The sequence below is a fragment of the Dunckerocampus dactyliophorus genome, chromosome 5 (assembly GCF_027744805.1).
Source record: "Dunckerocampus dactyliophorus isolate RoL2022-P2 chromosome 5, RoL_Ddac_1.1, whole genome shotgun sequence".
Taxonomy (NCBI): Eukaryota; Metazoa; Chordata; class Actinopteri; order Syngnathiformes; family Syngnathidae; genus Dunckerocampus; species Dunckerocampus dactyliophorus.
In genome coordinates, this window is record NC_072823.1 from 9,059,289 (window position 1) to 9,071,292 (window position 12,004).

The 12,004-nt window shown below is 41.1% G+C and overlaps 1 protein-coding gene across 6 annotated transcripts in view; it reads left to right on the top strand.

Annotated features, from left to right (window-relative positions):
• The window catches only part of pamr1b (peptidase domain containing associated with muscle regeneration 1b), a 54,252-nt gene that overhangs the window by 17,903 nt on the left and 24,345 nt on the right, over window positions 1–12,004 (top strand). For 4 of the 6 annotated variants that reach the window (XM_054776863.1, XM_054776865.1, XM_054776864.1 and 1 more), the window contains exon 3: window positions 10,053–10,229. In XM_054776863.1, the coding sequence (XP_054632838.1) occupies window positions 10,053–10,229 (177 nt within the window). Of the gene's footprint in view, window positions 1–1,800; window positions 7,090–10,052; window positions 10,230–12,004 lie in introns of those variants that run through there. The other 2 variants (XM_054776862.1, XM_054776867.1) reach the window with 2 other exon arrangements.

A 12,004-nucleotide genomic window follows, 5' to 3' on the forward strand; every position in this document is an offset into this window, starting at 1 on the left:
TTAAAACTCTAAAAACATATATATTTTTTTAACATTTATGGCTTTCTGAAACAGATTAATTGGATTTACATGATTTTTTTATGGGAAAGATTTTTTCGGTTAGCGTCCATTTCAGTTAGTCAGTCATTCTGGAACAAATTCATGACAATAACCAAGGTTTCACTGTATAGTGGAATTCTTTAAACTTGCCTGCATTGTAGTGTAATTTAGCTTGGATAACTCATTCACTTTTTTTTTTTACGAGGTAATGAAATTTTACTGTATGCCTTGGCCAGAGGCCCTGTCCTCTTTGACCAACCATAGCCACCTTGGTGCCAGCTGACATGTTTCTACAATAGAGCTCAGCAAACTCAGTCAAGCTGCTCAGGATGAAACTGATCCGTGGGTCATGGGAAATTGTTTCCCTTCCACGGCTACAGTAACATGATGGATGAATTAGCAGATCTGTATTTGCCTGGCAAGGTGACCAAACTAACAGTGTGGTCAGGTTGGAACAGCAGGCATTTGTGACACAATCAGGGAATGAGCTGAAGTATTTTGGTGGTCGTCGTTTGCCTCCTCAAGGTTCTATCCACTGCAAGTAGGAGAACAATCAGCTCATATAAATAAGCAATGTGCTGGCTTGATGCAAGTTGTATTTGTTTCAACACATATTGCACCAAATGATTACCTGTACATCCAGGTTACAATTAGGCACAGTAGTTATGCTCAATCGAAAAATCAATCATGATATACATTTTCTAAGAAAACATGTACGCTTATGACAGATTACACAAGCTGCAGTGCTGAAAGATTTGGGTTTTACATAATAAACTGTTATGCATCTGGACAAACAGTAGAGAGGTGGTGAAAGGTGGATGTCATGGTGAAACTACAATATTTGCTTGGACCCCCCACTACTCCTTGATTTTTTTCATCCTCCAACATATGCACACAAAACATACTGTGCATGTGCATTGCAGTGACGTGCCGTGAGGCTCATGGCTGCTGTGGCACTGATTCTTTTGGAGGGTTTTAAAATGTTAATGCAGGTTGCTCAGCAGTTGACAGTCCATGAAGTAAGCATGCATGACCAACCTTGGAGGAGACGAGCTTGAAAACAGTCCAAATGTTTTGATGATGGATGTGGTCTGAGGTTGGGTGGGACTTTAGAGTACAGAGAGTGCAATCAATGACAAAGCACACATGCACATCTGAATTGTTTTTCATACCTTTATTGCGCAGTCAGGACTGTCAAACTGCCAACTCCGTTGCTCTCTAAACACGACCGTTTGATAATCCGCATACTGTTTCATCATTACTTCTGTCGATTTCTGAATTGTACAGCCTCAGCGGCAATGAGAGGCTTTTGTCTATGTTCGGAGAAAATAAAGAAACGTCCTGAAACAGTGTGTACTCTAACACCTGCTATCAGTGTCAGAATACTGTGAAATTGAATTACACTGACTAAGATTTTTCAGAACACTCAAGTAGTCCACCAGACGTGAATTCCATCACATCATTTGGTGCACAGTGTGCAACGTACAGTTATTGTGTGTGTAAGTGTGTGTGTGAATGACAGCCACAATGAGTTTAGCATAAAAGGCTGCAGGCTGCATTCATTCAAGAGTAATGCTTGTGGTACTGGAGCTGGAGTGAGCAGAGTTTTTAGGAAGATTGGATTGTAACCTGAAGCCCAAGATAGTGAGCAAGGGAGAGAGACTGAGGGGAGAAGTGAGGAAGAGAGAGAGAGAAAATTGGAAGGAGGGGGCGGGAAACATTGAAGGAGTTTGAGATGGTGATGTCAGCTAAGTTCAGAAAGTAAACAGAGTTCCAGACTGCAGCATGCTGTTTGCGGATCCAGGACTACAGCTGGGGCAAACCTATGGGGGCTCCCACGCAACCCCCTGGACCAGCGCAATTATCAGTGGGAGGGAAGGCTGGTTCCTCTTCATTTCCCTTCTCATCTTCATCTTCGTACCTCAAGGGACATCCTGGCCCTACAGTAAGAGAAGTTTAGTTCTCCCCTTTCTCCTGGTTGTGCTTCTTTTGTTCTCAAGAGGCCAACATCTCTCCCTCTCTCTTAATCCAATCTTTTAATCCCCAAAGGGTACAAAAGCAGTCTGCAAGACATGTAAAAGAAAGAAACTGACATGTTTTTGTTATCTTTCCATATTGTGTCTTGCTGAGAGAAGAAGTGAGGTATGATGCTGTTTTATTGTCTTTACATAAAACGATGCATTCATGATGTTGCGAAAATGAAAAGGTGAGACTGTTTATCCACTCTTGGATTAAAAAAAAAAAAAAAAGTGCTGTGACCACACATTCCTTCAGGTAGTGTGAGTCCTAATAGCGCTGTTCAGACTTGGCACTGATCCTCATTTGTTCAGCAATTTCTCTTTGGATGTCAAAGTGTGTTGTGGAGGAGTTCTTGGAATAGCGTTTACTCTAAACGACCGCGTGCTTGTCAACAGGAAGCGGAGAGTGACGTTTGAATCGATCGTGCTGACTGCGATGATGTTTGCGCCAAAGACTTTTCTGCCCTCTTACTCCTGTTTGCGAAACTCTCAAGCAGCCAATAAACACTGAAGTCATGCTGGCCAGTGAACGCATCTTAGTTGACTGGCTGTGATTAGCAGAGTTCCCCTTTCATACATTGCTGTCAGCTGAGTCACTCTGGAGACGGCTTGTTGCATAATCTTGTGTGATTATCTGGCGATGGATACTTTCTATGGAGTTGCTGCAAATAGATGTTTTTTATTTATTTTGCTTTTCGCGTAAATTCTTACTTTGTCCTTTAATGTTTTTGTTCATGTCTCTGCATGTTGGGTCCTTACCTGATTGGGCCAAACTGAGAATTCTTCTTTTAGAATAAATATTGTGTTTTCCAGTAGATCCATGCAGAATATTCCACTTCTTTACAGTATGTCTTGCATACTGTAGATGTCATTTATCGACGTGCATAACTGAGTGAGTGATATTACACTTCATTAGTGGTTTCCTAGAAGGGAGAAGTTTACTGAGGGCAGTCTGCAGGATGAACGGTGGGATAAGCCTCCACTCTGATGTGCGCTGCCCACAGAGGTCCCCAGGGAGTTTCGCCTTTTCCATGATGGCTAAATCACTCTGACCTCAAAATACCAGGCCGCTGCTGTGGAGACTGTGCAAAGACACCCGGTACACTACACACTCCCAGCTCCTATTAAAACTGTTTTTCCACAATTCGTCATGGGTAAAATAAGCACCTTTTTGTCTTGCGGAAATCATTTCATTATGTATATGTACTGTGTAATGTAACTGTGTAATGTCACTTGCTTGGCAAGGCACAGTTTTGCGAAGAACAAGAAAAAGAGCAGTCTTTTAAGAAAGAGAAATTCCCTTTACCTCCTATTACAGCAATTATCAATCAGTCACCAAATGAATGCACACGACGAAAGATCTCAGGGTGAGGGGCTATGCCAAATGGTGTCGCACCCACAAGTGGCTGGATTTGGTGCCTTGCCCAAGTGCACCTTGGCGAGGTTCAGGAAGCGAGCCAGTATCTACAATACAACCAGTCCCAGCTTTTGATGCATGATATCTGCCCCTTTTTTGTCATTGGCTGCACAATGGCGATCCTGGTTCGTATCTCCGTTGGAACATTGCTGTGTGGCGTTTGCACGTCTTCCTCCCACATTCTAAAGACATGCATGTTAGGTTAATTAGAGACTCTAAATTATCCATAGCTGTTCATGTGAGTATGAATGGTTGTCTGTCTATATGTGCCCTATGATTGGCGGGTGACCAGTCCAGGGTGGACCCCACCTCTCGCTCGAAGTCAGGGATAGGCTCCCTGACTTCTTGACACCAAGTGCATACCTGCATTCTTGGACATTAGATAGTAACAATAGAGTATTGATATCTGATTGTTGGTATCCCGATACAGTACCATGAGAGAGAAAATGTGATATATAGCTATATACCTATAGTTACTAGTTACTTTTCCAAAAACGTTATTGCATTATTCCTTCATAAATGTAATTAGTTACCAGGGAAAGTAATTATTACTTTTTTGAAAACCTCCAAATATCTGGTCTGCGCCAATGAGACCTCACCATAACAGTGCACAATTGAACGACCTGCTTGTGTTTTGTTTTGATGTTTGGAATGTTTTGATGTTCCGTGAAAGCGCCTCTCGTGTGGTTGGTAGAAGAGAATGCAGACACGGTGTACGAGAGATATACGGTGTTGGAACTAAGCACAGCTGTTGACGTGTTAAGGTCAGAATAAAGTTCAAAAACAGCATCAGACTATGTGACTCTGTTGGGATCCAACAATAATAAAGCACCAAATTTGACTGTCTATAAGGGTAACAGCGTTGTAACGTTTGAGATATTAATTCATTTATTACCTATTACTGGAAACCAATAATATTAATGCCACTGAATATCAATATGTAGCAGGCAGCTGTCGTTGTCGTCCACTATAAGTGAAATAACACAGTCGCCATGCAAAGTGAGACAGAGAATGTTCCGAGCATTGAGAAAAAAAGAAAAAAACTTGATAACTGCTGCAAATGCCACAGACAGCAGGGAGCACATACTTCACTTATGCAAATTGTCTGTAACTCTAGCGGTGGCTGTTTTTTTTGTCGTTGTTTATAAATGTCATCTGATGCAAAAGCCAATTTTCTAGCTTAGTAGAGGGAAGCTTGTAAATAGTGACAGATTTAAAGTGGGTGCAAGCTTGTGAGGACATATTCAAAACCTTTTGGATACACAATAGCTATTATTGAATATTTCTTATCAAGGAAATGTGAAGAAAAAGACATTTGACTGCAATGCATGCATAATTTGGTTAATAGCTGGACCAGATTTAAGACTTGAAAAAAACAACACTGAAACAACATTTCTGACCACACAAAAAGGTCAGGGTTCATAGGTTGTTCGACCCCATGTCCACGCTTAATGCCTTGTGGGTCAATCTGCAATGAGCCATGGAGCAAAGCAGCCAATTTCCATGACCACTTCCTGGCACGTTTAGCTATGATGTCATTGCCTGTATTTACATCAAAGGTGTGCAGCTGAGCTACTGACTGCTTTTTATTGGACCCATGTGCTGTGTGGCACACGGATCGATGGAGAGAGTGACAATGAGTGCTATTTCTATGACTTTTTCACATTCTTGTTAGGTGTTTCCAACATCTGGAAGAGGAAAAGCAAACACCACTTACAAAAGCCGCAGCAACACACATATACTCTGCAGCCAAGCCAAAGTGGAAACAACCATAAGAAATATCTGATTTTAGTAACGACTGGACCATCTGACTGGGGCTAGGGAGCACAAGAAAGGTGAGACAATGTATTATTTATAAGCATTAAAAAAAAGCATTGACAGTATCTTTTAAAATGAACACACAAAATGAGAAGTTGACAATGGCTACACAACATCCAAAGGAAGGAGGCCAACAAAACATCAGGTGAACAACTACCATCAGGTCACAAAGTAAATGAATCAGAACACAAAAATAGTCGGATAAGGCTTTACTGCAAACCATTAAACAAATATACCCCAGACAAGCATACTACCAGTGAGGCGTTACTTCTATCTCGACTATTTGCCCTAACTTGTGACAATGAGATCCTGCACTCTGAACTTCCTGACCACTTTTCTGCTCTTCCATAGAACTGACTGTACTTTTATGCAACCTTTGATCTGGAATACCCTGAAGTGGGTTGAACTGAGAAGTGAACCAGCTACAATATGTGACATACAAGCTGGAGGCCTGCTTCACAAGCTGGCCCTCGTGTCGAGAGGCGTGCATGTATCACGTAAATGAAAACCCATGAAAACATAGCACAACATGTAGATATCAAACAGTGTGAATGTCTGCTGAAGGATGTCTCCTGACTGGCACTAACTAATGTAATAATATAATAATAATGCCACAGCGTATTTGACATGAATGCACAACACAACGGCCTAGGGCAGGGGTCGGCAACCTTGACTCACCCGCTGAAGAAAAATTGTCTGGACCCGCAAAACATAGCTTATAAACTTTTAAAAGTTTTAATCTTTCTTAATTTTACCTGTTACAATAGAATACAACAAACATATGTTTTTTGTTGTTTCTCACCACATATCAAGCATACTGCTAAGCCAGCATCGTCGACAGAGAAGTCAAAGGAATCTGTCCGTGCAGAATTAAAAACTCTTGTTTTCTTCTGAGATGGGGGGGATAAATTAATGGTTAGCTTAGCGTGGGGGAAAATGTTGCTTCTGTCATGTCTGAAGTTCTCAACGAACGCAGGCAGAAAGTCCGATATTTTTAACTCCTTTCAAAAATGCACATTTTCCTCGCTCGGGTGTTAAAAAATATTCCAGGATTTCGAAGGGAGCCACAACAACAAGGCCGAAGAGCCACGTGTGGCTCCGGAGTTGCGGGTTGCCGACCCCTGGCCTAGGGCATGCCACATAATCACTGCTTTCTATTACATGACATACAGTATGTGAAGGAGCACAGTGCAATAACAGAAAGTGAAATTTTACTCTCGAGGCAACTTTCTTCATGCATTAATGCCACATTTTGTTTCCATTGTCTTCGAAAACAGGGCACAGCTCAAGTTATGTGGACAAACCCTAGCATGTATGAACAACTATTTAAAAACGGCCCCTCGCTTAAAGATATAATCTTGCACATTTGCACTTCCACACCTGTAAAATACCTTATGACGTTGTCACTCTGTGGGATGTCGTTAACTGCAGGTGTTGACCCGGATGTCTCACAGATGCACTGCATTTTTATTTTGTTTTGTTTTGTGGGAATTCATTTTTGTGTAGTCCTACTAATAAACAAACCCCAATCTTTTGTCAGTATTACAACCAAGTGAAAATGCAAGAGTTTATTAGTGGGCATCTGAATGTGGGTTCAGAAAGCAGCCTCGGGTCATCTCTCCGTAAGGACCCAGCAGCATACCTCTAATGACATTACCAAGCTAGCTCTTAAAAATCGTCTTTTTTCCTTCATGTTTATGTCCCATAATTCAGCTTTTAGATTCTTCTGGACCAGTGTCTTTTAGCAAGCAGGGAGGACGCAAATCCCATGAGAAAAGGTGCTGTCTTCACTTGGCGGTAATCACACCTTTTAAACTGTCGCTATTCTGCTGCTCATTACTGCTGGTTCATGGTCACAGTCGACAGTGAATGGTGACACTGGCCAGTTGCACACTTGAGGATACTTTCAATCCACAATTTGGATCTTATTACAAACATGACATCAGTTTGAAGTGCAGCTGGTAGCAGCTCTTTTGCAATTGTTGTGAAAGCAGATCAGTGTTTTAGGCTACATTTACACTGCACGGTGTGATGCCCAAATCAGATTTTTATTTGTTAAAGTCCGATCTTTGAAAAAAAATCCAAACCTATATGGCCCTGTGTGAAAAAATGATTGCCCCTCCGTTAAAACATAACTTAACTGACGAGGGAAAGGCTTCTTGAGACGTCATCTGTACTTCTGTGAAGAAGGTGTCGGACGTTTCGCTCCTCATCCGAAGAGCTTCGTCAGGTTGCTGACGAAGCTCAAGAAGCCTTTCCCTCGTTGGACAACTCCTGTACGACTGACAGCCTACACAGACGCATAACTTAACTGAGATTAATTGAGATCTATCAGTCCGGAAATGGTTATAAAGCCATTTATAAAGCTTTGGGACTCCAACGAACCACAGTTAGAGGAATTATCTACAAATGTCAAAAACATGGAACAGTGGTGCACCTTCCCAGGAGCAGCCGGCCAACCAAAATGACCCTGAGAGCACAGCGACGGCTCATCCAAGAGGTCACAAAAGACCCCACAATAACATCCAAAAAACTGCAGGCCTCACTTGCCTCAGTTAAGGTCAGTGTTCATGACTCCACCTGGCAACATACAGCCTGCATGGTAGAGTTCCAAGACAAAAAACACTTTTTTTCTCCCTTAATAATAAAAAGTTTCATTTAATAATTGCATTTTTTGTTCAGTTGTGCTGTCATTGACTAATATTTAAATTTGTTTAGGATCTGGAACATTCAAGTGTGACACATGCAAAAAAAAAAAAAATCAGGAAGGGGGAAAAAATAGGAATTGACAATACAATACTTCACTTATTCTGGTTTAGGGTCACATGCCAGGTTGAAAACATTCATCAGAAGAATTGCTCTGGTTTAAAATAGTCAAAAAGGATTTCGTTGTGTTGGACGCCATATACTTGTACAGTAGTTTTGTCATGCCCTGCCCGCCCAGACGATGCATGTTTGTGGTTCTCAAGTGGAGATCCTCCTAAAATCACCATCTGGACAGAATGCATGAGTTTGCCTCTTTGGTCAAAGGGAGACAGACGATCCTAAATATAACAAGACAACACAAGGACACCAGGACACAAAAACAAAAATGATGCAGTGGTGAGTTTATATTTGTTGCCACAACAAGAAGCTGCAACTACTGGTTAGTGTGACAGCCTGGATAATAAGTGCGAAGGGCTTGGTGTGGATGATGGCAGGCATTAATCATATATTCCTGAGACCTCAGACAGACGGTGTCAAAGACTGGTGGAGCTTTCAAGGTTAAAGTACAAATTCAACCGAACCCACATCACATTGTCAAACAAATAAATGACTTCACCAGATGTCGAAAAAACATAAAACAGCATAAGGCAGCTGCATAAAGCACAGACTCTGCTATTTGAAAACCTCCACAGAAGTTTACCTACTGGTACTACAGCACCCAATTTCTGTTTGATTAATGACCTGTGCCTTCAATTACTCAGGAGGAAGAGCTGAACAAGGTTACGTGATAACATGATTAAGAAAATGGCAAAAAAAACAACAATATAAAATAGTATGAAATGTCTTTAGTTCTCCTCATATATGAAGTCAGCTGTTCTCAGTTATTTTCTGTCATGCCATCCCTAGGGGATATACTAGCTACTGCCATTGGGATATGCAATGTGCCAGGCCTGTCTCTTGTTGAGCCATAGAAAATGTATGCCTGAACGTATGTTGTCCACTGTTTAAGTGGGCCGTACATTTATTGTGTAATTACTTGTCATATTTGGAAGTGTTCAAAGTCACCATGTAAGTCGCTAATGCTAATCACTAGCTCGTATGTGGGAATTAGCATCAAGCTAATTGTTTTGCTACATTTCATTTATGTTGAATGTTACTGAGACATTATTTGTATCCTATGTAAGTCATAATTGACACGTTTCATTTCTGTATGTTCATTTTCCTCATGCTTCAACGTAAAGTGTCTGAAATGGAACTCAACTGAAGTCTTTATTGAGAACTTATCCGTCTGCTGACCCAGCAGGAGCAGAACACAGCACTGATAGTGCAAGCACCCCCGACACCATCCCAGGGGAGCGCACCCCACCGTTTGAAAAGCGTTGCATTTAGTTATTCCAAAAAGATCAACCCCTTGTGATTGTCTCCTTTTTTTGACTAAAATATTTGAAGTCTGTGTTTTTATTGTATAAATGATTGTAATTTCAGAGCTGAAATGATGAGCTAAATGCTGGCCCCTCTGCCAAGTTTAAAGTGCTGCATCTGTTCATGCTTCTTTTGCCACACGGAAATTTCCACTTGTCAGTTTCAGCGCCTAAATTCACGAATACATAATCACACAAAAATTCTCAAAGTACCTTGAAAGTGTCCCCCGCCCCCAACCCAATAAAACAGAAAGAAAATCAAACATTAGCGCTGCGTCATTCACTTGACTCAGGTGTCTGTTGTGTTGACTTTCCAATTGCTGCCTGTTGCTTGATTAATTGGATTTGATGTACAGCAGAATGCAAACACACAGAGATGGTAACCCGCTGTGAGAGACGCTACAGGCCATATGGCTGTAGAAATAACCAGAGCACCAGCAGGCAGCCGCTCACATAAACACAGGACGAGTAAACACAGTATCCCTCTGCGGACATTAAAGGAAGTCTGCTCACGCAAATATCACATCACATCTTTCCTCCTGTCACCCATGCTTATCTTCCTCTCTATTTCTGTACACAATTCTTACGTAAATATGTTTTGTCCAAAAAAATCACAAGTATTATCTCATTTAGATTACAGGAATTTGTACAACCATTGTCCCGGTCCAGAGTGGAACTCTATGTGTATGGGCTGTTGTGAGTACGACGTGATCCGCTGCAAATGCCCCCTGCAGGGGACTTCAGTGGGCTATTCCGTGCCCTGCTGCCGCAACGCCATCAACGAGTGCGACCCCTGCATCATCCATCCTGGTACGTCATTTTAAAAAGTGGCACTCGGCTATAATTGGTTCATTGACAAAGTGATGGTTTTGTGTAGAAGTGTTTGTTTAGTACAGTATTTGTGTCTTGAAGCAATCGAGGCGAAATTGAGTGCACTGCTTAGCTGCAACAAGCAGAGGTGCTGTTGTTGCAACTAATTTGTGACTCAGGCCTACGTCTGTGTGGAAAGAAACGACTACGGCACAACTCCTGCAGTTGAGTTTTTCCCTCAGATCATATTTCAGCAAATTTTAATATTCGTGATTTTAGAAATAAAGGATTTGTGTGTTCTCTGTATGCAGAATTATGGATTATCCTATAACTAATCTATTTTGCAGTACCTTTAGCGAATTAAGATTACTTTGATAGTTATTACCCAATATCTCCACACAAAAAATGAGATATGGTAATACCAGAGATCAGTAAAGAGTAAGGGGTGATTTTCATATTGCTTTATTCAATATTGAAGTATTCCTCGCCACCTATGTTGTATATTTTTAATGTGAGATTTCCGGCTCATTTTTTCATCGATTACGATGCCCAAAAATGTATTTTCATTCACCCTTTCAATGTCCACACCGTGATTTGCGCGTGCGTGTCCTTTCTGCTATTACCGACTAGCATTATATTAGGTTTACTTAAGTCCAAGGATAATCTATTTTTATCAAACCATAAAACATTGTTGGAGGTGTTTTAATTGCTGTGGTGGACGGCATAGGTGTATCGCATTACGTGCGCTACTGAGCTGTCGCTTTTTGTGTGATTTTATATCTTTAGAACGCGCTGAAAAGAGAAAGACAGCTGTGTTCATGTCTCACATAAGGATTGTGGATGATGGGAATTCCAAAAAAAGTGCAGTTTTCCTTTAACTATTCATCAGTGGAAACACTTCAACTGGACGATACATACAGTATACTGAAAACAACTAAACCTTAAAAGTCAACGTATCATGACCAGCTGTTTGACGAGTGAGTGGCATGTTTTTATATACAAAAATAGGAGACTGTGAGGCTATGTTGATTTGAGTCAGTTTCATCCTCGAGGTGAGTCTTTCAGTACTGCCTGCCATGTTCTTGGCACATCACCAAGAGCTGTCTGCCTCCTTGTCTGCCCTCTGCACCGTAGAGAGACAAATAAGTGTGATGGAAAACCTGAAAAACAACTTCATTATGTCTGATCTAATTTGTTTTCAGGCCAAACTCACATCATAACATTGCTTAACCTGTGAATCTTTAGAGTGTTTAATGGTCGCCATGGTGTTTATGTTTTTCCTTACAGAAAAACACGTTCTTTAGTACAGGCATAACAATACTGACGATACCAGTCATGTCAGCACACATGTTTCACCTTGCAGCTAAACCTGTTTTTTTCTTCATGTTGTTTTCTGAAATACCGTTTTCCTACAGAAGAATGTAATGCTTTTTTTTGTTGTTTTTTTTTGTACATAGCATGAATGCACTCGCTTTTATAGGGGAAAACAGATGTTTAGAGTTAAGATGGATACAAGTACTTTGCGTTTAACTGTCAAGCTCCCAAACATGCTCATGAGGGCTGTGTACAGCCATAAATCCCCATGGGTGTCCACATTTGCTGTTTAAATTCATACTTGTGATATTTTAACCTCAAACAACTCAATTGACCAAACAGCCACTTGAGTGAAAATCCATCCTCTCAGGAAACCGTTTCAGGGGGCTTTCACCACATTTCTATTTAAAGGAGTTGCAAAATGTTTCAGCATTATGTTGCAGTGGAAGGTGAGTGTAATG